Below are 26,404 nucleotides of genomic sequence, written 5' to 3'. Positions count from 1 at the left end.
AGCCTGTTTGGTCTCAATGTTCTTTGTTCTGCAGGGTAATCCTCCGAAGGAGGGCACTTGGAAGAGGAGCAGCTGGACATAGTAATACAGTAGTAATACATGTCACTCGTTTTCTTTGAAGCAAGCATCCAAGTATAGGAGACGTATGAAAAAGGCAATAGGTTTAAACCAGCAGGAACTAGTTAAGTGCTTTCACTCTTCTAGGTAGTTAAGCATTGAAAGAAATGTGAGTTAAGTGTTTCTATATGAAACTTTAAAAGGGAGTACTGAGCAAAAGAACACCAGAAGCTGCTTGGAGCTGTGGCAGAACCAGGTTTGCTCACTGGTTCAAACCTTTTAGTTTTTACTATTCTCTTACAAATATGAATGAAAGCAAAACAAAAATTGTGACATTTGTCTGAAAACCCCAGACTATTTGGGGATCTCTTTATATAAATTAGTGGGGGAAGATGAAAATGAGGATGCAGGAGGCAGTAGTTTTCCAGGAAAATAGGTACAGAAGTGTGCAGTTTTTATCCGCTGCGCAGAGCTTCAACACAGATGACTGTACTTGTGTTTGGCTGTATTAAATGAGGTCTATATCACTAATGAGACTTTGTATTTAATGATGTTTATGTCAAGTGGATTTTATTTTGAAGCTTAAACCGCTGGAACTTCAGTCTGACTGATTGATCAGAACAGCAAACTAAGAGAATTGAGATGCTGCAGACCTCTTAGAGAAAACCTATGTAGCAAATCATCTGTTCTAACTACATGCATGTAATATCTGTACTGTGATAGAAGTTTGTGTGCATTGGGAACAGAAAAAAAGCCCTTCTAAAATTCTGTTTCCATTCAGTCAGAAAATGAGTCTTTTAAATAGTTGTCTGTACTATTGTACTAGTTTGACTGTAGCTGAAAAAAGGCTGTATTTCAAGTATTCTACTTCCCTACTTATAGTGAGAGCTACTGTGGTCTACTGGATTCAGTTACTGTTACAGAGTCAGGACAGTTTTGTTTCTGTGATGGACATATAAAATTGTGCTAATTAAAGGAGGACGAAGAACAAAGAAGTAGGCAGTGGGACAGAGTAAGTAGAAAAACTCAAGTGCTGCAAGGCACTGAAGATCTTTAGTGGGTCACAGATAAGCAGATATCACTGATCTGTCGGGTCTTTTACTGGTTTCTGGGAAGAAAGGCAAGTTAGAGTAAGGTTAGTGAGACTAAAGGCTGAAGAGCACAACAGTAGATATTTTTAAGGAGTGGATTTAAGGCGGGGGGCTTCCCCCCCCCCCCCCCCCCCCCCCCCCCCCCCCAGTATATTAGGTGATTTTTAATGCTACACTTAAATAATTGAGTTAGGAAGCTTGGGGCTCTGGAAGATCATTTTGCTGCAGAATCTTGCTAAGCTCAGGAAAATATGATAGATAGAAGCTGATGTCAGTTACAGGAATATTTCAGGGTTCTTGGGAAGGTATGAGTCAGTGCATTAGCTTTGTGACTAATGTTATAAGTAATGTTACAGTGTGGGTTAGGATTAAGGAACTGGGAAGAGCAGCTCTGGATGAACAGATTAGTGCGGGATGTTTCAAAGTTTGAACAATTCAGATAGAAGTAACTGCACAGAATTCAAAATTATTTCTTTTATCTTGCAATGGCTGTCATGGTACAAAGGAGGATTAGGGCAGTCATTACGTTTTGTGGTTTGAAGACAGTGCCTATGGAAAAATCATGCTGTTTGTACTTAACCAAGCACAAGTTGTGAGGTCTGCGACAGACATTATTGTCTGAATCTAGGCATGCCAATGTAGTTACCTGCAATAGGTTACCTCCTTTGCTGGCACTGTACGTGATATGTGACTTTCTTGACAGCACTGGGTTAGGGAGTGCTTCCGTAAACTCCTCAGTCACCAGTTTGTTGAGAGAAGTAACTTCCAGCAACCGCTAGTGGAAGATATAATGTCCTAATGGCAAAGCGGGACTCTGGAAGACAGCTATCCCCTACCTTAAATCAGAGAGAGAACAGTGTGTCTCACTGTTTTCAATTTAACTTTAGGGATCGAAACAAAATGGGGTTCCTCAGTGGTCAGGAACTGTGAAGAATATATCTGAGTTTTGGCCTCTTTGCAATCTAGCACCTGACAGAAGGGGTTGGATATAACTCTTTAAACTGAAACTTGTCTGAGTAACACTTGTTCTCACCTAAGAGTCTTTTGGTTTGAATTGGTTTAACTTGACTGGGAACTAGTTCAAGCTGAAGCTCTGTGAATTGGTCAAAAACTGAAATAAATGCCCCAGTCAGAGCTTTCAATGGTTGAACTGCAGCACAGGGACATGATTTTCTTGTTACTCTTCTGGGTCTGAGTTTCATAATTGGACACCTGCAAGTGCAAATCCGGCAATTTTATGCATGCAAACTATCCGGTTCCAGTGTTAGCAGAGGATAGGTTTGTTTCAGAAGTACCTGGTTTGGAGAGTTAGACGTGGTTTCTTTGACTCCTACACAGAAATCGCAGAGCTTAGGCACACAGTAGTCTGCGTTCCAGAAATGTGACTGAGAAGTTTGGCTAGGTTAAAACATGCCTTGCTATCTCCTTTTCTTTTCTGTTTTGTAAAGCTCATCAGAGTGGATAGTTATTTCCCCATATATACCCTTATAGAAACTTTGTGGAGATATAATGGAGTTGTGGCTAATAACATCCTGTAAAATTAAGAGAGCTGGGTGTTACCTCTCAGGATTTGGCTGCTGCTTAGTAGCATAAGCAAATAACAGATGTGAAAATACTCTGCAGGAAGAAAGCACGACATGAAACAAACATTTATTAAAAAGGACTGTACAGACAAATGAAATGGTTAGCACACTGTTACTCCTACTGGGCACAGGAGTAAAGTATTTAAAACACAGAAGCCAGTGAAAACGCCAGATATTGCTAGAATACCTAAATGCTAAAATGAAAACCTATGTTGGAGGAATTAGAAAACTGTAAAATAAATGAAAGCACTTTTATTTGAAGTGCTCATCTAAGTCTTAATTTCTTGAACAGTCTCCCGTTTAGAGTAACACACAAATGGCTATTGTTTCTAAATTAGATTCTGTAACTTGAAGCCACTGGCAGGTTCACTTGGTCAGTGTGCTGTTTAGAAAGCTAAAGTCGAATTCAGGAGGTGCAAGTATTAAATTCTGTCTTACACTTTCTCTATAGTTAATGGGGTCCTTGGCACTAAAGTTTGAACAACTGATCTACCCCAGGTTGGGTACAAAAATTACTACAGCAAAGCCTTTAGACACAGTAGAGGGTTCGCATCCTTCTAGTATGAGCTTAAGGTGGGGTGTGGGGCGAGTGACTTTTTGTTTGTTTGTTTGCTTTGTTTGACTGTTTGGTTGCAGAACAGTGGTGCTATCCTTTGAGACAAGAAAAAGAGGCTGGAAACCTTCTGTAACAAAAGAATCTGGTGATGATGTTGTTGCTTGAATACCCGTTGAAAAGGGAATGACAAAGCCAGGGTTAAACCAGATTTTAGTAATACAAGTCTTGTAAACTTTGAGAAGGGTCTCTGTGGCTATTAAGATAATTTAACCCAACTAAGAATTAATTTAAGACAAGTGAAGAAGTATCCTCAAAGAATCCTTCGTACAAAGGAAGAGGCCATTCTTGTTCCATGGAGCAAAAATGCGGTAGAGTTGTGATAAGAGCTGTACTTCAAACAGCTTCCTCCTCTGACTAAAACCCAATAAGTAAGTATTTCACAATTATCCCTCTAGTCTCTTGGGAAAGATGCGTGGGGCTGCTACAAGAAGAGCTCTTCAATTACACTTCCTTAATTAGCCTGGGAGGGAAAAGGGGAGAATACTGGTTCCCTATGAAAGAAGGTGCTTTGCTTGCTCACCACCCACCACCCACCCCTACCCCCCCCAGGATCCCTTTAATATGTAACACAGATTTTGTCTCCTTGAAATAATTGGAATCATAGAATATCTCAAGTTGGAAGGGACCCATAAGGGCCATCAAGTCCAACTCGCTGCTCCTCACAGGACTACCTAACACTAAGCCATATGACTAAGAGCATAGTCCTGATGCTCTTTGAACTCTGACAGGCTTGGTGCTGTGACTGCTTCCCTGGGGAGCCTGTTCTAGTAACTGACCACCCTCTCAAGTGAAAAACCTTTTCCTCGTGTTCAGGCTGAACTTCCCCTGACACAGCTTCATTCCATTCCCTTGTGCCCTGTTGCTGGTCACCAGAGAGAGGAGACCAGCACCTCCCCCTCCGATGTCCCCTGCCCCCAGGAAGGTACAGGCTGCGATAAGGGCACTCCTCAGCCTTCTCCAGGCTGAACAAGCCAAGTGACCTCAGCTGCTCCTCATAAGTCTGGCCCTTGAGATTATTCACCATCTTGGTCACCCTCCTCTGGACACTGTAATAGTTTGATGTCCTTGTTATGTTGAGGCATCCAAAACTGCGCTCAGTGCTTGGGGCTGCGCCAGCACTGTGTAGCATGGGACAGTGACCTCCCTTAGCTAGCTAGTGATGTGTGCGTGATGCACCGTCCCAGGACATGGCTGGCCCTTTTGGCTGCCAGGGCACACTGCTGACTCGTATTCAGTTAGACTCATTCTCAGCAGCACATGCTATTCATATGGCAGAACTCTGAAAAGGATGTGAAAACAGATTTGTAAACGCTAGTGTATGATTGTTACAAACACAGTATGTCATATTCACATTTTTTCTTTTTTTTTTTTTTTTAAAAAAAAACCTTGTTAAACACAAGGGCACAAGAGACTAGTTTAAAAAAGTAAAAATACAAAAACTGCCACACTAAAGTAGTAAATGGTGCATCCTTAAAAACACTTCAGTTTAGAGCTCTAGACATCTCCCAAGAAAGGATCTGGCAAAGTAACAGTGAAGTGAGAGCAGCTATGACTAACCCCATCTATTTCAGAACTGTAAATCGAAGTTTCTACACATCTATCCTCCTATTTGCGCTACTTCATTGCAGACTGTTCTCCATTGTCACTACTTCTGAAATCTACGTACAGTTATCATTGAAGTATGCTGTTCTCATGCATGCACTTTGGGGGAGTCCATATACTGTCCTTAAACTCTGTGTGCATTTTTCTTTAAACTCAATAGGAGTTGTTCTGAACAGGGCCCGCAGCATGTGCCAGCTCTGACATTTAAAAGTAGAATCCAGTATCTGTGCTGGGAAACATACATAACGATAGACTTTGCGCACTGCTGCCATTTGGAGCGTGGGGTCAGGCTATCCTTTGTTACTGCTATCTCACAGAATATGAACCCCAGCCATTCAGCTAGCAAGATCTGCTCTTCACCTATTTTCAGGGGCGTGTGATCCATGTTCTGTCTCTGCTGCTGACAGATATTTATTTGGCTATGAGACTTTAAGATGGGAGAATTACCAACTGAACTTGCTATACATTATAGGACTATGTTCAATAAAATACTCTTATACTTTTTGGCATAGTTGGGAAATTAATAACGACATACGTGATTTAGGCAGCAAAACTGGTTAATGTGGCTTTTTACAGTCCCAAGCATTTGGCAAAGTTCTGGCTGGAGACTTGGGGCTTCCCTGCTCTTCCTGTTGAACGAGCAAAGTTCTCAGTATAACCACTCCAGCATAGTAGTAGAGGAAAACCTGGGCTAAAGAGAGAAGAATGTAAGCAGGCAGTCCGTGCCTCCTGGAGTTAGCAAAAAGAATATTTAATGCTTGACATCAATTTAGACAACCAAGGCAGTGACAAAACTGGGATTAGACATGAGTAAATTCTAAGCCCCAGCTCTGCAGCTGGGTTGCTGCCCTCCCCATTGGAGGAACTGTTGTTACGTGAGGTGAAGCAAAGGGGAGACGCTGATACGGGGAGTGGTCTAAAATAGCCTGTAGTCAGGGCTCTATTGCCACACATACAAAGCAAGAAAAAAACCTGCGTTGAAATAGAGCTTGCTTGAAAATGACCTATTAAAAGATAGAAAAACAGGATATTTTGGTTGAGGAGCAATGACTCCAAAGCCAGGTGGTTCTGGTGAAATATGTAATTTTAAGTTGACGCTGTTCCTGGTGCGTGTTACTGACCTTCCCTGTGCTTCAGCGGAGGATATGTCCGCCAAGGGAGATTTTGGCTGTAGAAACCAGGAACAGAAGCTTTGCAGAATGGCTGATGTTGCAGTCTGTGTGCATAGAGACTTGGGATATTTCATGCATGTTTCGTAAAGAAGCACAGTGAGCTGGTTGGCCGTAGGGCCTAGGAGGGCCGCTAATACAGTTCATTTGAGCCTTGTACTTAAGTCAATTAGTCATCTGACTGCTGAAAATAATACCACGTTAAGATATTAAAGCATCACAAATTACATCATTTTGAGAAATTCATACACAGCAACCAACTTGATTCCCCTTCCAAATTTTAAGTCAAGTTTGAGGGAGTGATACAATCAAACTCCAGTAAATCAAAACTTGCATGCGTCCTTTAATGCACTGATGTCCTGTATAACCAATTTCTTTTTCGCTCTGAATATTTTCTGTATAAAAAGAGCTCTACTGGATACCCAAACCTAAGCGGTCTTGCTAGCTTGGAAAACAAAATTGTCCTTTAGTGAAACAATCAGACAGCCTGCTATTTCAGCACTTCAAACAGTCTCCTGTTATCAGAAGAAAACAGAATAACCTTTTAGTAACATCTGTTTCTCAAAAGAGCATAAAAGCATTTGTGGTAGTCACATTTGGCCAATAGGAATAGCCTGGCATTTAGGATACTTGCATAAGAATTGTACTTTGTTTAGGAGTCCAAAAGATGGAATGATTGAAATGTTAAACTGTAGCACCAGTAATACTTACTTTCCTAAAACCAAATCCTAAGGACTGGAAGGAAATTAAGACAGAACAGGAACATTGTGCTTACACTGCATTAAATAGAAAAAAATGTGTTGGTCATACTTGAGCCTGCACTTTGGTAAAGTCTGGCCACGTTTGCAGTTCTGCTGGAAGAGTACTGGAATAGGTCACGTGTTTGCTTGTCAGTCATCTGGGTTTCATTCATCCTGTTTCCTCTTGGGCTTTTTGGGATTCCGAGATCGGCTCTTTGCTTTGCAGAGTGGACATATAGGCGCATTCCGATGAATTTGTTGGTGACAGGATAAACATGCCTGAAACACAACATTGCAGCCTCGTTACAAACAAAACACTTAAGTGGTGGTGTTATATGGCCTATCAAGTATCATGTTCTAAGTCATAGTACAGAAAAAAATAACTAAGGCTGCCTGCCTTCAGAGGCAAACCAATGCCACATTGTAATCCATCCAGGTCTCTGGAACGTACGGTAACTTTGGGCCAACCGGAAAACTAGAGTATCTCTCTGAATTGAAACTACAGTTCAGTAGACACACGGTTAAGGCGCGTATTGATAACTTTAGCATTAAATTCTGTTTTGTGATTAATGTTCTGCTTGCTTTAAAGATGTTTACGTGCATAATAGCTCACTGAGTCAGAGAAATTACAGTGAAGGCCAGCCGCCGCGGTATCACAGAATTCAAGCCAGGAGCAGATGATTAGATAGATTCCATGTATTTAATGCAAGGCACAGAACTCTGCCCTTTTTGCTCCATACTAAGCCCTCTAAGTTCCATTTGACTGAAGCGTATTATTTTCAGAAAGGCTTTTCAATGGCCTAACTCCAGATGGTAAGTGCCTGACTATGGAGCGTACCTGTCAGTTTGCCTCCTTAGTGAATCTTTCGACCTTGGGTAGGATGAATACCCCCTATGGAATTACCTAGCTCTTTTTACTGACTACAGAAGGAGCTGAGTAAAACTGTCACTTAAATGCCTGTGGTTAGGTTAAATTAACCCCTATGTTAGTCTTGACTTGAAGAGCCCAAGCAGTGCAGAAACAATCACCTTTCCTGGTAATCTGTACCATCAGTTCCCTCATAAAATATGTGCATTGCTTCTAATACGAATCCATTTGGGATTAACTCCCAGCTATTAGTTTTTCTTTTGGCCGGCATTTTTTTTTTTCTCATGTGCTTTCTCCCACATAAAACACTCCCAGAGGAGTGGGAACTGCCTCCCTCTCTGCTGATGGCGACTCATAAAGGAGTCAGATAATAGGGAGCCTTGTCCTTAACCCTTGATGACTGGCACTACTACTTTAAGTCTGCTGGGGCTGCTTTTGATTTGAACTACCACAGGAAAAATCAGAATTGTGACACATAATTTTTCCTATTTTGTAAGTATTGATCAACTTTATAAACATAATACATTCCAGTGACAACAGAGAAGACCCAGCACATTCTATCTCCTGACCTTCATTGGAGGTGGCTGTTGTCTGAACGTTGCCGTCTGTCTGGTATCTTGTTTCCTAGCCACTTGCAGCTGTTGGGCAGCCGCTGCAGCTGCAGCCAGAGACTCTGGGATGGGAGGCTCCTGTGGTTCTGTCTGCCATTCCGCTTTCTGCTTTTCAAAGTAGCTAGACAAAATAAGAAAGCAAAAAAATATAACCATCTTCTGCAATATTCCATTAGTTTGTAAAGGCTATTTTGTGTTAAAGTATAATGATGGATACATTTTTCTATTGTGTTCCTCCACTAGCATCAAATTGCCTACACTTGGACACCACTTGGACTGGTTCGTAAGTGGAATCGGTGCTATCTTCCTCTGCATTTGTACACTTCAGCCAGATTCCAGATTGTCAGCTTCTGAGGTATCTTGGTGTACAACTAGATGTACATCTAATAGGACATAAAATAGACAACATATGTGTTTAACAGCTTTAGATGCACCTCTGTCAAACAATTTTTTTTTGTTTTATTCTGTTAAAATGAGTAACTTTTGTATGCAGTAGATTAATACATTCTTTGTAGTGTCAAGGTACCTGGAATAGAAAACAGTATTTCTGAAGAAATGCAAAAGCTGTCTTGAAAATTGTGTGTCTGTGAAAATAATGCCAAATGTGCTGGGCATTTGTAAGTTTCTTAAAACATCACTTGCATTTTAAACCGATCTGTTAAACAAAGGACACTGTTCTTTGAAGAGTAGCTAATTCTGTCACCCTCCCCCACCTAGGTTATACGTAAAAATGAAACTGATTTATTATCCAAATCTAGTCCACAGCTAGGGTAGACTTCCTTGATGACAGTCACAGGTGTATGGATAAATGCTGCCACGTGCATGTAGCAAAAAGTAAAATTCTGACTAGCAGCAGCACAAACCAACTGAAGGATACTTGTTTTGTACTGCTTCCTAACTCTGCTTGCTAACAAGCAAAAAACCCCGTTATTTTCAGGAAAAAAAATGTTGCTAGAAAAAACAGCATACAGTATAAAAATCTAGAGAACCAACAATCCTTGACTTTTTGCATGTCATACATAGAGTTTGCAGCTCGGCATAACCTAAATTTAACTTCCAGCAAATTCAGACTGAATGTTATCAAATAATGTGGTCCCACATCCCTTTTTTGTCAACTTCAGTTTTCATGCTTACCTCCTAAGTTCTTTTTTCCACCTACCAGCAAAAGTAAAATGACAAAATAACTCAGCATCAAAAGAAAGTATAAAGGCAGATAATGTTTGCTTTGGAGACTTACTCAAGGGACAGTTTCTCTTCCTCCTCGCATAGATCTGGCAGCCTCTGCAATCCCAGAGTCATCCGCAAAGCATCTACGTGTTCCTTCAGGGGTTTGTACTCCTCGTGCAGGCGACGAGTAGATTCCAAGAGCTTATTGAGGTCATTCTCAGACTGCTTGATAGTATTCTCCATCTGAAACAGGAGAATGGGCATGCTTCTAAAGAACTGTTCCTTGAATAGCTCTCTGATTGAGCAAGAGATCCACATCAGAAAGAAGAGATTTTTCTTGCTCAAGTTGGAAGAGATTGGAGATAATGCAATAGTAAAACAAGAGTTAAGATACTGGGAGGATGAAAACAGGGCAAAGAAGAAACACCTCAAAGTGACATACAAGATGCATTTTCATTTTAAAGAGGTGCATTCAACCTATATGATCTTCTGAACAACAGAAAAAGCAGGCAGACAGGCTACAGGTAAGTCAGCAAGTGAGGAGCTATGGAAAACTTTCACGGGAGATTAAAAAAGAAATCAAAGGTAGAATAATTTGCTGTATTTCTAAGATACCTGAACACTGATGGTTAGAAGTTTTAACAAACAAGCTAAGGAAAGGTTCCTGCGTCTCTTACAAGAAAAAGGAGGGGATAAAACAGAGACTGAGGTTATGCAGCTGGGTAGGGAAAGAGATATTTCAAGTGATCAAGAAATGCAGTCTGCACATCCAGTATGTAGCTTGTACTTGCTTACAGTGTGGGAGATATTTTTCTTCTGGCACAAAGCACAGATACCTTCAGAGCCAGAAAGCACAGTACAGTCAGCACTGGAAGTGCCCTAACATTACATAAAAATTGCAGGTTCAAAAATATATTCCCCATTTAGCCCTTCTAATTTGCTAGTCTTCCTTGTCTATAAACTGGTTTTCTCTTACTTGTATTAATTCCCTTCAGGCTGGTGCTTCTTAATCTTTGGTGGTTCCATGTAGTGATGAAGGTCAGCTCTTACTAAGAACTTAACAAATACCATGTATTTTCCCAAAATCTCTTTCCTTCCAAAAACCTCCAATCAAAAGTCCCGCCTAGCTGCCAAAGTTTCTCTGTTTCCAGGTGCTAAATGAGAAAAAGACTTAACGGGAAGGACAGTTTTCTGTCGGACTGCCAGAGCCATGTTACTGTGCCTACTGCTGAAGCTGCAGCCACAGGGGAGCTTGGTTACCTATCCCCTTGGTGCAAATGATTACCATGCCAACATTACAAAAGACCCTGCCCGACACAGACAGGAAAAAAACAATTATCCTGAGGTAAATTTACTTTTCACTCTTTGTAGGATCCTAGGATGGTGGTGTAAAGTCCAGACCATTGAACTAGTGATAGTTCACTGATACACACAATTCCAAAACCTGTGGAATGATTCATAGAGGGCTGCGTCCTACTCAGGCTGTCTGCAGCTGGACTGTTGCGTACCACATTAATGTCAGCATGGATCAGTCGCAGCTCCTCCACGTGGGCCATCTTCTCTTGCAGCAGCAGGTCCATTTCCTGTTTGTATTCTTTCAGGTGCCTCTCCTCTGACTCCAGGGCTTCAAATTCTGCTTTCAGTCGTGCCTTGATTTTTTCCATCTGCAAAGTCTTATTCCTGGATCCCAGTAATAATTAAAAATGTAGAGAGACAACAGTAAGTCACTGTAACATATATTTGCATGGTGTCACTTTATATAGGAAAAGATGGAAGAAGGTAATAACTGTAATAGACAGGGAGACTAATCATGTATCTGAGAAAGGATGAGGTGCAATGGGAGAACTGAATTCCAATCCCAGCTCTTCCGCTGAGCTTTTCAGTGCTATGAGAATTCTTATACTGAATTATGAAATTAAGAGTCCATTGTCAGACTTCAGCAGTTACTGTAGATTCAGAGAATTTGTACTGATAAGAATTGTACTTCATCAGTTAATTCAGATTAAACCCTAGTTACAAAGTAGAGAAATCCAGAAAATCTGGGAAGTTTAGCACAGGATCCTGAGAAATGTAAAATTAATTGGAAGTGATGATAGCGTCATATACACTGACCACAACTACGTGGACAGTAATCTGAACTGTTAAAATACTAACTTCAATGTCAGGTTAAAGAAAATTCCAGAGCAAACACCAGAATAGTAAAAACTCAAATGACACTAGCCATCAACGTGCCGCTTGCAAGTACCTCTGCATTCTCTTGGTTCTTTGCTAAGATCTAGTACCTGTCATGTATCTGTAGATGTTTCTGCCCATATCCTGCATTCTGATTTTTTTTTCCTATTTGTGCCAATCTCCGTAGCAAAGATGTTTAGATACTCAGTCCTTATCTCTCTCTTCAAAGCCAAAAATCAAGGAGTGTGTGTTTTCATCATCAGTTTTAAGCAGCAGAACAAACTACTGCTGTTGTGATTCAACACTTGTCCAAGATGTAGAGCAGAACAAACAAACTGTTCTTGTTCCTAAGATTTAGTTAATGATGAGGTCTTAAGTTATTTTTCCTGTACTGGAAGTTAAAATATGGTCCTAGGTAACCAATGTGGCAGCAACACTTACACGTTTCTAACAAGAGGCTACAATGTCACGTTTCAGACGTGTAACCAAAGAGTCTCAGGACTCCTCACTTCACCTTATGTGAAGCAAACAAGCAGGTAGCATTGCTTTTTAGTCACCTAACAGCTAGCGCACATAGATCCACATTGGTTTCCAAGTGCACTGCTGAATAATGCAGGGGACTGCCTACAGGCATGATGTCAGAGGGGGCTGCGGCAGAAGAGGTTTGCATTCATGTATAAATACCCTATCCCTATCCCAATGCAAAGGGGGCTGAGTGGGATTCAAATTCACTGTCAGACAGCAACGCTGACTGCAGAATGCAGTCTGTAGATTATAGGAAGCTGCCTATCAGATCAGCAATGAGATCCCAGAAGAGGACTCTCACCTGATCCTAGACCTGGGTGTGTGCCTTCACTTCCCTCTAGGCTGACTAGTTCCCACTGACACGTCTGACATTTCTAATGGAAGCAGAAGGCACTGAGCCCCCTGGAAGGGTCTGGTCTGTCACCTGCTTCTAGGAAAGGGGGTTCCTAAACCTCCGTGTGGCTTTTGTTCCCTGTGCAAACTGCTTCCGTACCCAGTCCCCAAGGGCTCCTTCTGAAATGGCTCCCACAGCACTGAGGGATGGATAGTTTATCTCAGTGTTATTCTGTATCATACTTGTAAGAATAGGAGAATATATATATCCTGAGCTTTAACAGAGTTACCGTTTTCTCTCGCTCCAACCAAAATTCCCAAAGAAGTTTTAAAGCTAGACTGAGGACTCTTCTTTAACAGATATAGCAGGTGTCTGTATAGATTTTATTCTTGGTTTCATTTGGCTGAGACCCACCCTCTGTCACTGCCCCTCTTGGGGAGGCTCTGATGTTGTACCTCCTCTCAGTCCCCTCATTCCTGTTTCCAAATTGATCTTTGTGAGTTCAGTATCTGCTTATGCACCTAGCTTTGGTAACCCTTGCCTCAGAGTGTGAGACATCACGGGCACAATGGACTTCCACCATTTGCCAAAGAGCATAGCAGAAAGCAGGCAGTCCCTGGCACAACTAATTACAGTTATCTGCTCTAAGTATTCTAGCTAGTAATGTGACCAGGGTTCCTCCCTCTCTCACTTCAAGAGTTTGTAAAGCTGGAAGAGATAAAATTGGTATCATAAATGACTTCTTCAATATGTATTCAAAAATGGGCTGCCTGGTAGGGATAATATGAATGAAGGAAGTTTAAAACAGAACAACTGAAAAATTGAAGGTCAGAGGGACTGCTGCTTGTTTCCTTAAAACAAAATAAGACAAAATTCTGCCTTGCGTTAGTACTTCAGAAATAATCTTAACAGTAAAAGCTCTTTCCCCTATATAAATAAGTCGTAGGAGATACAGATTACTATTGGTGATGGCAACCCATGACTGTTAAGAACAGAAATACCAGACCAAAGACAGATACAGAAAAAGCCAATGACAAGTAAGGTTACGTCAGAGGTCACTGAGAGACATTTACAGGTATTGTGGAAGACACTTTTAAAACCAAATCTGATAAAAATTCATTTGGTAGCTATGATTATTATGTCTGTACTGTAGCTCACCATAAAGTTCACATTGTTTCATACAGTATGTTTATTATAGAAAATACGAATTGTATACCTGTAAGGATACATTTATTTAAAAAATTATGCAGTTAATTCCAGTTCTGAAAAGTCTTATGTCTCACAATTAAAGAACAGCTGATGAAATGATAAGTCAACTAGTAACAGTTTTATGAATGAAGTGCAGAAGCAGCCTGTATGTAGATGGAATTCAGGTACATAGCGACAACATGGTAATCTTTGATGTCATTGGAGGTGTTCTGTTGATTACTGTACAATGGCATATATTAGTCTGAATGTAAGTATTGGACTTATATCAGTAAAAGAGATCCTCTCTGCCTTCCTGTTTAAACGTAGCAATATCCCACTGAAAAATACCCATCTAACCATCTACTCCTGTTTTCTCATCTCATTGTTCCTATTTGCTTAAAATATATATTTAGTAATGATAGCTCTGATTACTGAAAGTGGAAGTATTTGTCCCCAGTTTCCTCCCTGTTTGCTCTCTTGTATTTATGGCATGCCTTCACCTAGACAATGGAATTAGATGGGGTTCCTCACTGTTACTAGTCACTGGCTGACATGCTCTGCCAAATTGCTACAACAAATGAGTTGCAGGGCATCGTTTCAGTCCAAATGATAGGATTTCGGTATTAGGAAAGAGGAAGTGCACGCAAATCAGGACTCTTCCTGTCAGCATCAGGCAACTTGCAGTAACATTTTAAAACAGAAACCGTAAGTGTGATTTTTAGGCTGCCTAATGAATTCTGCCCTCACCTTTTCCCTTGTGTTTAAGTTCTCACACTTCATTGATGACAGTAGTCACCAAGTGTGTGCCAATAGGGTATTAAGCAGTGAAACTAGTATCTGCCATCAGTAAGTTCACACTCATTCTCTTCCATCTCATCCCAGTCAGAACACTGAGGTCCAGTCTTTAGGTATTTGCTTAGTTTTATGCCTGGGGTTACTTCTGTGGAACTACTTAATGCATCTAAATAAGCATGTGCAGATCCATTTGGATTGTGGGCATATATGCACACATGTACTGACAGCAGTATTCCGTTGACTACAAACTACCGGTATGTATCAATACATATGGATACAGATACAGGTTTTCAGAATCAGATTCCAGAATTCCTTCGAAAACGCGGCCCAGCGGCCTTTAATAAATGATAGAGATCAACTACAGGAAGAGGCAAGTTCTTGGATTTCGATTGTGAGGGCTTTTTGCCTCTCTGCCTGTAGAATAACACATGGAATGCAGGTTAAAATAAAGCCTTGCCAAATTTATCAAAGGTGGGTCTGTAAACATTAGAATTTCTCACATTTATTTTGAAGGAAATTCTTCAAGAAGAATTCATGCAAGCTCCTTTTAAAAGATTTGGGGATGAAAAAATAGGTTTGTTTGACCAGATTTTGTTAAAGGAAACTCAAAATTAACATCAGTGTTGCAAGCAGAACTGACTTTTTGACTTGGTTTAAAATATATTCAAGCAACAGTCTTGATACTTCATTGTACACTAAAGCTAGTAACATCGCCCTTACAGTCCCTTATGCGACAAACTAATAGCAGAATGTCTTAATCACAGTTTATACATCACCCTTGAATGTATTATCAGAAAACCGAATGTACCATAAATTTCGAAATACAGGGTACCTCTCTCTGAAAAGATAAGATAATGAGATATTTGAATTAAGTGGTGTAATAATTGAAGCACACAGTGTCGTGGGCCGTGTTTGGATCTAGATGCTAACGCAGCGCTGGCCCGGCAGCCGAGCAGCGCGGCGCCGCCTCCTCGCGGGCGCGGCGGGGTTTGCTGTCGCTCCGTTCGCCTCGGCGGGCCCGCGGACGACTGCACGCTACTGCCGAGCTCGCCGGTACCCCCCGGTAAGGCCGGCCCCAGCCGCGCCTCCCCCCGCCCCCCGCCAGCGCCGCCAGCAATGGCCTGTGTTCCCCGCGGCCCACAGGATCGCCGCCGGCGGCGGTAACGCGTGTCGCTGCGGGAGGCGGGACCCCCGACAGACAGGGGCAGCGCGGGCTGAGCCCTGCACGTCCGTGCCCGGAGCCAGGCCGGGCGTGCCCCAACCCGAGGCCGATGGAAGGGCCCCCTTCCACCGCCAGTCCCTGTATGGGCATGCGGACATCCCTTGCGGCGGGTCCGGAGGGCGGCAGAAACGCCTCGTGCCGGCGTGGTGGCCGCTCGCCACCACCCCCACACACCCCCCCGCCCGCCCCATCGTTCCCCGTAACTCGCCGCCAATGGCCCCGCTCCCCGCCGCGGGGTCCCCTCGCCCGCCGCGAGCGGGAAGGCGGGCACAGCCGGCCGGGGGGTGGGCCACGCCCCCCAGCACTGAGCTGAGCCTGAGCCCCTCAGCCCGAGCCCCCCGGCATTGACCGCCGGGGTCCGGTCCCCCCGGCAACTGAGCAGCCCTGCACCCTTCCGGGGGCCGGACCTACGCTCCCTGCTCTGCCGTCCCTGCCCGGATACCCCGGCCCGGCCCGGCCCGGCCCCTCTCCGTGCCGTCCAGGCGCAGGGCCGCCCCCCCGCCACCCGCCTCGCCAGCCCTTTCTCCTCCCCAGCCCGTCGCGGCCGCGAGTGGGCCACGATAACGGATCTGTGACAGGGAACATCGGGAAGAAGAACTACTAATTCAAAGGGCTTAAGGAAAAATCCACCCGCGGCTCGACTCCACTCCCCCGGATGCGTGGGGGGGCGGCGTCCTTCCCAGCCGCGCACTCCCCCCGGGTTACGGCTCGGGGCTCACGCCCGGGCAATGCGCGGCCAGCGCCGCCCTTGGCTGCGCATTCCCGCGGCGACTCCCCGCCGCAGATGCTCCTTCTTTGCTCAGGAAAACGCATTTTCAGCGCTTACCGTGCGGCCCAGCGGTGGTTTCCTTCCCCGCAGTAGCACAATAGCTACTTTCAGACGGATGCAACTCCTCCGCTTCCCCGAGGAAAAAGCTGCTTCATGGAACTGATGCGGCACAAAGCAAACGTACCTGATCTCCTTGATGCTCTCGAGTTTGCACATGATTTCTTGCTCATCTGCCATGCTTTTCGCTCCCGATTTAAACCTCTCGTGAAATGTACAAAAGGCCGGGGGAAAAAAAAAGAAAAAAACATACAATAGACACAATGTAGTCACCCCCTCCCAGCGCACGGCCTCGGAGCCTGTGCGGTAGGCTCCAGTGGGAGCTGTGGGACTTGGAGTCCAGCTGCCGATGGCTGCCCAGGCAGCCAGCAGCCCAAAGACTACAACACCCACAAGGCAGAGCAGAGCGTTGCTGCCCTTCTTCCTGCAACTGTATTTTAAATCAAGTTGTCACAGCTCATTATGTCAAAGGTTGTTGGGAGTGCACAAAGATCGGAAGGCCTCCTGAGACCTGTGCAATGTTTAGCATTTCCTTAAAATTATAGAATATGCACTAAGAGACCGCTGAGTGAGTTCACGATTTTGATTAAAAACTTTTTTGACACAGGCCTGCTGTAGTCATCATTGCTACAATGCTGGTTTCTACTAGATGATACTAGATGATAGTGATGTGACTGTGTCTGGAGTCCAGAAAAGACACATTTTGTTCTTTAGGGTTTTCTTTTTTTATTTCTGCTACTATATGTAGCACTGGTAAGTATAGAAAAGAAAGACAAAATGCAAATAAAACTGTTGGATTGAGGAAAGCAACCATTTGTCGTTCTATGGATATTCTAGCCAAGGATATCAGAGCACTTTACAGAGCCTGATGAATAGGCTCTCAACCTTTCCTCAGCCAGGTCATTATTTTCCTTCAGCTACTGTAATGTACTAAACACTGTGTTTTAAGTTAGGAAGGTAACAGTTATATCTCAACACTTTAAAAGGTCTCTTTCAGGATCTGTCCTAAGGGATCCACAGGGTAAATTCATGACCTATATGCCCAAGCATTTACCCTGAAGGTTACCAGCTCTGATGGTTGTGCTGGGCTGAAAGTTCAGTGCATCAGAGTGAACGTTAACCTGAAGGTCTAGACAGTCAGTAGGAAAACCAAATTCTGCAAACACGCCTCTGTCTGTTGCAAATGTACAATCAGTGGTACTTTAAAAGTCTTAGTGGGTATAGCAGACCCCTCATCAGTCAGTAGTGTGAGGCTGATGACAACAGGGCAGTTATTCTGGAAGATATTAGAGGAGTGTTATATGGAAAGCACTGGAAGTACTTAACCTCTACTCTGCACTGATCAGACTTGCTGGTGTCTGGTCTGGGACTCTGGAAAGGAGGTGAAAAATAAAGATGGACAGAATTTAGAGGAGAGCAATGAAAAAGGTAAGAGTTTTGGGGAACATGAAAGATGGCTGAATGCAAGATAGTATTTACATGGTGTGTGGTAGATCTGCTCGAGTTACGGCTTATAGTCACAGAACTGAATATCTTGAGCCAGTTGCATTTACAGTTGCGGACTAAAGGGCAAGTGGTCTCCCTCATGTATGAATGAATACCTGTGCCTAGAAAACTAGCAAACTAGAGTATGAGGTAATAAGCAGATAGGGTGAGCCACTGAGGTGTTGTGCTCTGGCTCCAGCACCTAAGCAAACAGGACAGTATAGCAGCAGCACATAATAATAGTAGTAGTCTTTCTGTGTGGAAAAGGTGTTGGGAAGAGCCACCATCACAGCAGATAATCCACTAGGTCAGCTGTGAGAGGACTCTAAAAAGTAATCTATCAAATGAGCAATACAGAGAGTTTAGGACAGATTCCAGTAGAATGTCTGGCTACAGAACACTTCACCAGGAAAGGCCGTCTGGGAGGTGAGGAACCTCCATGTTGCTTTTAAAAACTACTCAGACAAAGGTGTCTCCATACCAACGCAAGTGCTGCAGATCCTTGCCTTGAGGTAGGGGTTTTGACCTGATCGGAGTTGAGTTACCCTTACCAATGTGGCGCATAGCCTGCCCCTACACTGACCTGCTCCTGCTTCTTTTGTGACCTCTCAAGATGGCCAGGGGACTAGAGGAGCTGTCACACATGAGCATGGATTTAAGTGTCTGCATTAGCTTCTCAAGGCAGAGAGCCTTGAAAAATGAAAGGCTGTGTCCTGGCATAGGAGGACCGCTCGGCAGGAGTCACTGAGAGTGGAAAAGGGTAGGCAGCCAGGAGGGCTTGTCTGCAGAAGGGATGGGGCCTGAGACGAGTGGCAGCTGGGAGGAAGGCAGGCAGGCACATCTGAAAATATAGCTAATTTGGAATTTTTGTCTATCTGAGGCTTCAGGGGGGTAACACCTACTTATCTGTAAATGCTTCTACTCCTGCTCATTTATTTTAAAGAAACTGAAGCATGTTCTCACTCTGTTCATGATGAATTTATATCAAATATTGTCTGGAACTTTCCCCTTTATTCAGTGTCATGATGAAGAATCACACAACCTTCTCATGTGCACTCAGCTGAGGTAAACTAAAAGAAAAATAAAAATATCACTTACTACCTTTGGAAATGGCATGCAGAAACATCTGAAACAAATGCAGAAAACCTACTGAGAAGCCAGACACAAAAATGCAAGCAGTAAAGAAAAATGCAACATGTTCTGTGTAATGAAAGAGATTTACGCCAGTAGAAGGGAATGAGACAGGCTAACATTGCCTCTGCCTCCTCTTGAGTTCTTGTCAAGAAGGAAGGAAAAGGTTTAAATTCCTGAATTCTGATACAAGGCCAGTCTCCAAAGAACTTCTGCTAGCATGTGCCTTCTCTGCCCTGCCCTGCCCTGCCTGTGTAATGGTGTTTAAGCAAACCTTTTGTAGCTGAGGCAGCAAATGTTGATCAGTGGATTTTTTCTTCTTGCTGCACAGATTACATTTAGTGATCAGTGTAATGTAATGCAGATCATGCCTGTCCCAGGCTGTGTGAGAAGCTGAAACTCCCCAGAGATATGGTTTGGCCCTTTTTTTCTGCTTTCACTGATCAATGGAAATGAATGATCCAGGAAAGCAGGTCAATCATAAAAACTCTTCAGTTCTCAAGGATGACATCAGAACCGGTGCACTACAGCTTTCTGCTCGTTTTTTTCCCTGATAATAATAGCTTTAGTCATCTTTTTAAATGCTTTTAATTCCTAGTGAAGTAAATGGGAGTTTGGAATGGATGCAGACTACAGTATCAGACCCCCATTTATTTAAAAAATTGGGTGTTTTAGTAGCAAAAATTATTAGTTTTCATCAAGCACAGGTAAGCAGGTGGGGGTTTCTCCCCCCTTTAGTTTAGCTGTGTTCTCCAGCCTGCTCTTTGCTATTCTTTCGTTCTCTGTGGCAGTCTGTTTTCTCTAAGTGCCTTTACTGGTGCTTCTATTCACCGCTGTTGCTCCTTGTGCTGCTTTGGAGCAGGGACCCCATTTTTTATATACCTGTAAAGTAATACAAATTTACATGATGTTATGAAGCCAACCAACATAAAATGCCATGAATTACTGAAATACTTGGTAACTGAACTCACATAGTCTGGGTAAAATAGCTGGTTCTGAGCTAAAAATTGATCTTGCAAGCTCCTCACATGCCACAGTTCCTAGCATTTCACAGGGAAGATTTGTGCAGGATAATGAACTCAAGATGCTGAGAATCACCCTTAGCATTTCTTGGCCCATGGTTGTTTGTTTGTTGTTTCTTTTTCCAGAGAAGTTGTGAACTGAAGCTGTGGAGGGGCTTGGATGAGAGTGCTGGAGTTGGAAGAAATAAAAAGCCAGAAAACAAGCTTCAGAGCTGAGCTGCTGTGACTGAGGTTTGTTCTGAGTCTGAGACAGGGAAGCTCCTAACAGCTGGAGTAAGTGGCCATACTTAGGGAAAGTACTATCTGCACTGATTTTTGTATGTCCTGCCTTTTACTCTCTTATTACCTTAACCATAATAAAGATAAATCCCTTGATGGATTGCTTCTGATCAGCCACTGATGCACCTGGGCTGACTCAGGATGTGAAGCAAGCCACATTCTCTCAAGGATTAATAGCTGATAGTTTGATTACTTCTTGACACTTCATGAGTAAATTGGTATTTGCTTTTCGAGAAATGGTTTTCGTGAGAGTAGAGAGTCCTGAGACCATGCGAGTTTTAAGTAGTTGGTATCTCTGAACAGTGAGATCTTCCCTGTCATGAATTTAATCACATTAGTGTCTACAGTCTTGAGCTATGGAGCAGGATCCCTTCATAATTAGCACTATAGAAATCCAAGGACAAAACTGGTGGTTCCTGTTCCAAATAATTTACTTAAATATAAGGCAAGAAATAAGAAGAGAGAATGAAGAAAAAATAGATGAGAGCACTGGACATCATGAGGAGCAGTGGCTGAGGTTCATCTAATACCTGAGCAAGTGGCAGCAATGATCAAACATTCCCCCTCCGATAGAAGATTATTAGTGTTGATAATCTATTTGTCACAAATTATAATTAATATCAATAAAGAAAGTTAAAAACTCAGATGACTTGCACAAAGCATCTACTTTCTTTTTCTATCAATTCCACTAGACAATAAATTAGGAAATAAGCTGAAGGTTTTAAGCATTATAAAAATTACTTCAGAGTCTCTTACAAATCTTCCAAGTAACGATTTTGAGGCTTTATCTGTATCATACAAATCCAAGTTTTGCAAATGCACTCTTGCTGGCACTGCAGAAGACATATTCCTGGAACAGATAATGAATAAGCAGCAGCTGTGAATGGGGAGATGTTTTAGTCATTTTCTGCATTAAGGACTTTTTCCTATGTTGTTGTGTTCTTTAATTAAAGAGAAAAACAAGATGAAGGAAATCAGTGATCAGCATCAGCATCGTCTTCGTCACCCCACAGCTTTTGTAAAGAAATCAGAACGTATAGGATCTGATCCTGATACAATTTGAGTCAATTGCGAACTCTTGCTGCCTTAAAAAAAATCACAGACTGTAGGACTGAGCCCTAAGTAAGCTGTGTGCTCAAAGGGGGCAGGCTTCTTTGATGGATGATTTAACTGGATGAACTAATTGATTTGAGGGGGTAGGAGACAAGTTGGCTACAGTGGGCCAGTGAATCTTTTTGCTAAGACACTGAGGGAGTGAGAGCAGGTGGGGGTGAGGATATGAGAGAAGAAGGAAAGTCCCCTCTAAGAGGAGTGATGAGACTCAGCCAACATTAGCAAGGGTTATCCTGTTTTTCATTTCCGGTTTTACGCACTAGACTAAAAGATCGAGAACAGAAAACCAAAATGCAGAAGTTCAGATTTTTACTTTCCTCTACTTTGAACGACATAAGGAAAACCAGACTTCACAAAGTGTTACAAAAGCTTTGGAAGTTCTTAGACAGGAAGTGAGCCTACCCACAAGCATTAGCTATTTTTCTCTCCCTGTTTAAAAAAAGGACAGAAAATACTACATCCGCATGTTTCAAAGCACTTCAAAAGTGGTCACAAAGTTTGATAGTTACACTGTGTTATATATGGATTTAGGAATACTTTTAATGATGTAACATAGATATAGAGATGCTTTTAATGTTAAACACTAAAATAAACAATAGCTGAGGAACAATCCTTATTACCTTTCTTCCTTACCTGCAGGATGTAATCCTCCAGTCCACTCCTGCATTGCTAAAATTCAGATCACTGATGTCTAATTCTGCTACTATTTATACAATTTGATACGTGGGGTCCAAACAACAATCAGTTTTTCTAAGCACACAGATTAGATTCTTCAGAGAGCTAAGGAACTTAAGGACAAAACCGCCACTGAAAAAACTCCCTCAGCTGACCCTGAAAATTTCAACCTTGTTTCTAATTGATCTTTTCTAAACCAAAAATTAATACACAGATACATTTCAAAACAAGTTGCAGTATTATGAAGAATGAAAATTTTGCTAAAACACTGCCCTACTCCATTGAGCACAGGACTGAATTTTGTTGCATGAAAAAAAAAAGCCACTTCCATTTAACAGCCTAACGTCAGTCCACACAGCCTTGTTTCTTACCACAAATCTGGTACAGAACAATTCCAACTGCAAGAATGATTTATCTTTCCTCACCCCGCCCCGATCCCACGTAACCACTCTGGCTAGAACAATCAATTCTACAAGACTGGATGTAATGATGGAAATTTTTCTTTCTTTTCTCAGTATATTCTAGATACAGCACATTCATGAATATTCTTTTCTTTTTTAATTTCTTTACTATTTTCTTTAAAAATAAAATTATTGTAGATACAGAAAAATGACTCAAAAGAATACTGATGTTTAATTCAGACATTTCTTCACTGGTTTTTACAGAAAACTCGACACGTGTTATAAAGAGTGCCATCTGACACATTAGTTTATATAAAAAAATTTACATATGTAGTAATGTTGTGTATTTTGTCAACTTTCGCATTTTTGTCATCACAGTACCCAAAACATCCATCAATGGGTTAAAGCAGTCAACCTGCATCATCTCTTTCTTGCAGGTGATAAAGCTCATTCAGTATTTCATAAAGTTGTCCAGCTGGCAGGGGAAACCTGGAGACACGAGAGCAGGTGGAAGTCGGTGAGGACTGACACTGGGGTACCTCTGCACCACGCAGTGCTGGGCCCTGCACCCAAGGGTGTGGAGGTGCTGGAGCACATCTGGAGGAGAGTGGCCGAGCTGGCCAAGGGCTGGAAGGTATGTCCCATGGGAAACAGCTGAGCACGCTGGGTTTGTCTCGTTTGGAGAGGAGGTGGCTGAGGGATGACCTTGTTGCTCTCCGCAGCTTCCCGAGGAGGACACATGGAGTGGGAGGTGCTGAGCTCTTCTCCCTGGGATCCAGGGTCTGGACACCTGGGAATGGTTCAAAGCTGCACAGGGGGAGGCTTAGTCTGGACATGAGGAAGCATTTCCTTAGAGAGAGGGTGGTCAGACATTGGAACAGGCTTCCCAGAGAGCTGGTCAATGCCGCAAGCCTGGCAGTGTTCAGGAGGCATTTGGACAATGCCCTTAATACTACACTTTGACTTTTGGTCAGCCTGAGGGGGTCAGGCAGCTGGACAGGATGGTCATTTTAGGTCCCTTTCAACTGAAACATTCAATTATAAAAAATATGCGTGCAACATGCTTTATGAAACAAATGGCATTAAAAGAAACACTGAAGACCAACGGAGGAGAGCTCCCAACAAAACGTGCGAGCGGGTCGCGCCGTGGCCCCGCACGGCGGTGCCCGGGCAGCCCCGCCGGGGCGCCCCAAGCCGTGGGACGGGCTGTACACCCCCGGGAGCTGGAATGGGAACGGGCTCGTTCTGCGCACCGCGGGGCTTCTGGGCCTTCGGAACGGGCTCGGGCCGCGCTTGCACGGCTCTTCCCCGGGCTGTGCCGGCCCCTCACCTGCGCGGTCCCAGCGCCGGTGGGGGCTGCGGGGGGAGCTGGGGGTTGCGGCGGGCCGGCGACAGCCGCACGGCAGCCCCAAGCTCCGGGCGCGCCCAGTCTTTAGCGGTCAAGTTTAGGCAGAGCTCAAAGCACTTGCAACGCGGGTTTGTTACCCCAGCGGCGCCCTGGAAGGCGGCGCCCCAGGCCCCGGCCGCTCATCCCGTCCCGTTCCAGCCAGGGGCTCGGTCCCGCTCCACCCCCCTATCCGCTCCTGCACCGGTACCGCCTCCCCCCCCCCGCCGCCTGGCCGGCCCCACGGCGGGCACGAGCAGGCGCGGCCGCGCCGCCGCCGGGCGCAGGCCGCGCGTGCGCTGCCTCCGGGAGCGCGCGGGGCGCCGCGAGGAGCCGGGCGCCTGCAGCAGCGGGGGCCGGGCGCAGTTGCTAGGCGACGGCGCCCGGGCAGCGGTGTTGGCCCGGCTGAGGCGCAGGCAGGGATGAGGCGGCGGCAGCGGCCCCCGGGCTCCCGCCAGCGCTGAGCCCCACTCCCGCGCTCTCCCCTACCCCGTCCCGCCCTGGCTGCGCTCCTCCACGCCCGCCCCCTCCCCTCGGCCAGGCCTGCCCTTCCCCCTCCATGCGGCGGGAGCGGCCGGCGTGGGGCCCGTGCCGCGGCCGCGCCGAGCCCCGCCGCCCCGCGCCTCTCCGCCGCCAGGCCCCGCAGGCAGCCGCGCGCGGTTTCTGCAGCGACGACAGCGGGTGAGGCTCCGGCAGGGGGAAAGGGCCCAGGGGGTGGGGTGGGTGGAGGGGCCGGGGGGCGCCAGCGCAGCGCCCGGGCGGTGACGGAGCCCCCTCCTCCCCGGCGGGGGCAGTCGGGGGAGGGGGGCTGTGCGCGGGGGGGAGGCCGGCAGGGCGCCCCCTGCCGGCCTGCCGGGCGGCCTCCAGGCCTGGCAGCGGTGGAGGCACGGCCTCCTGCCGTTCCCCGGGCCCGGCCTCTGCCGTGATCCGCCGCCGCCGCCGCCTCTCCCGTCCCCGCCGCGGCCCCCGTCGCCTCTCCTGTCCCCGCCGCGGCCCCCGCCGCCCTGTGTGCATGGGGAGGGGCGGCCGCCGGGCCCGGCGCCTCCTCCCGCCAGCGCGGCCGCTGCCCCTGGCGCGCCGCGGCCCGGCCCGCCGCAGGTGCTGGCCGGCGGTGGCGAGGGGCCTGCGCGGGGGGTTGCGGCGCGGCCCTGGCGGCTTTGGGCAGCAGCGCTTGGGGCCCCGGGGCCGCTGTGGCGGGCGGCGGAATGGGCTTGGGCGGGGGGCGCGGCAGCGGGGAGCTGGCCTGGTTGCCTTTAGTGACTGGAGCGCCGGGAGGGGCTGCGAAGGCTCCGCTGCCGGGCTGCCTGAGAGCGCCGCCGGCGCCTGAGCCCGAGGGTGGCAGGAAACTTGCGCTGGGGACAGCAGGGTGCTGAGGGAAAGAGATCACTTTGTAGGGGGTGCCTGGCGATCGTCGCTCGCATCCTTCCATTGTGCTTTGTAGTGCAAATGCGAATCAGCAGCTGGATGCTTACCCCAGTATGCGTGAGGTTTAAGATTCTTTTTCTAATCAGTTCATTTTAATGCTTTATTTTTCGTAGCAGCCTGCTTTTCTAATTGTCATTTAGTCATTTACAAATTACATTTGGCAAGGGCTGTGTATTTCCTTTGCAAGTTAGCAAGCAGAAAGATTGAATCAGAAGCTATGTTGTGTCTTATGGAGTTGATAAATGTGGATCAACATTGATTTGCGTTTATTAAGATATATGTGATGATGATTACTTTTTTAAAAATCCTGCCATGTGTTTCAGTGATTATCGTGTATTGTCATAAATGGGAAGGCAGAACAGAAAGAAAATTACAATACTGATCGTTTGTGAGCTTCTGTTATGCATGCCAGTAGTTCTGAGTGCCTGGGATCGTGCAGCATTCCCGATCCATCTGATTTCTTATGCTTGGTATGTTTGTTTATTGGAATGGACGTGTCTGTCAAGCAGTCATCTTTGTATAGAGGGTATCCTTTGTTGATGATATGTATCTTTTGCTTGCCAGGCGTTATAAATGAGCTATGTGGTATGTAGAACTGGAAGGTGTATTTCACAAGTGTAGCTGATGTCACTTGTAAAATTATCTTTCCTTCTTGCTGGAAAAATTGGGTTAGTGGGAATGTCAAGGTCATCCTCAAATTTAGAGCAATTTATCTGCTGTTGGAATATGTCTTCTCTTCTACACTGTCATGTTTTCCGTATATATTGATCCTATGGTCGTTGACATTTTCTGGACCTATGACCTCTTTGTCTCCTAAAATGATCTAATGCTTGGCACCTTGTAATAGAAGCAATCTATAAAGCTTGATGAGTCAATTTCTTTGAATGACCTCTTTAAGATGTGTTAAACAAAAAAAAAAAAAA

General features: G+C 44.8%; 2 protein-coding genes across 6 annotated transcripts in view; one reads left to right on the top strand and one right to left on the bottom strand.

The window, feature by feature from the left end:
* ZC3H12B (zinc finger CCCH-type containing 12B) overlaps positions 1–26,404 on the top strand; it is a 62,495-nt gene that overhangs the window by 6,556 nt on the left and 29,535 nt on the right. For 3 of the 5 annotated variants that reach the window (XM_040614623.1, XM_040614627.1, XM_040614626.1), the window contains exon 1: positions 24,306–24,737. The gene's annotated coding sequence lies outside the window, so the exon portion shown is untranslated. Of the gene's footprint in view, positions 1–34; positions 3,716–7,447; positions 8,219–8,580; positions 8,693–9,606; positions 10,850–11,105; positions 15,369–20,330; positions 20,436–23,109; positions 23,307–24,305; positions 24,738–26,404 lie in introns of those variants that run through there. The other 2 variants (XR_005830992.1, XM_040614624.1) reach the window with 2 other exon arrangements.
* On the bottom strand, positions 2,783–16,982 carry ZC4H2 (zinc finger C4H2-type containing). Its single transcript, XM_040614628.1, has 5 exons — positions 16,694–16,982; positions 11,013–11,184; positions 9,575–9,747; positions 8,296–8,458; positions 2,783–7,137 (listed from the first exon to the last, which is right to left on the bottom strand). The coding sequence occupies exons 1-5, from the start codon at positions 16,744–16,746 to the stop codon at positions 7,024–7,026; spliced, it is 675 nt and encodes a 224-aa protein (XP_040470562.1). The 5' UTR covers positions 16,747–16,982; the 3' UTR covers positions 2,783–7,023.

This window comes from Falco naumanni, chromosome 14 (assembly GCF_017639655.2).
Source record: "Falco naumanni isolate bFalNau1 chromosome 14, bFalNau1.pat, whole genome shotgun sequence".
In the NCBI taxonomy this organism is placed as follows: Eukaryota; Metazoa; Chordata; class Aves; order Falconiformes; family Falconidae; genus Falco; species Falco naumanni.
This window is presented reverse-complemented; position numbering and strand designations above follow the sequence as displayed.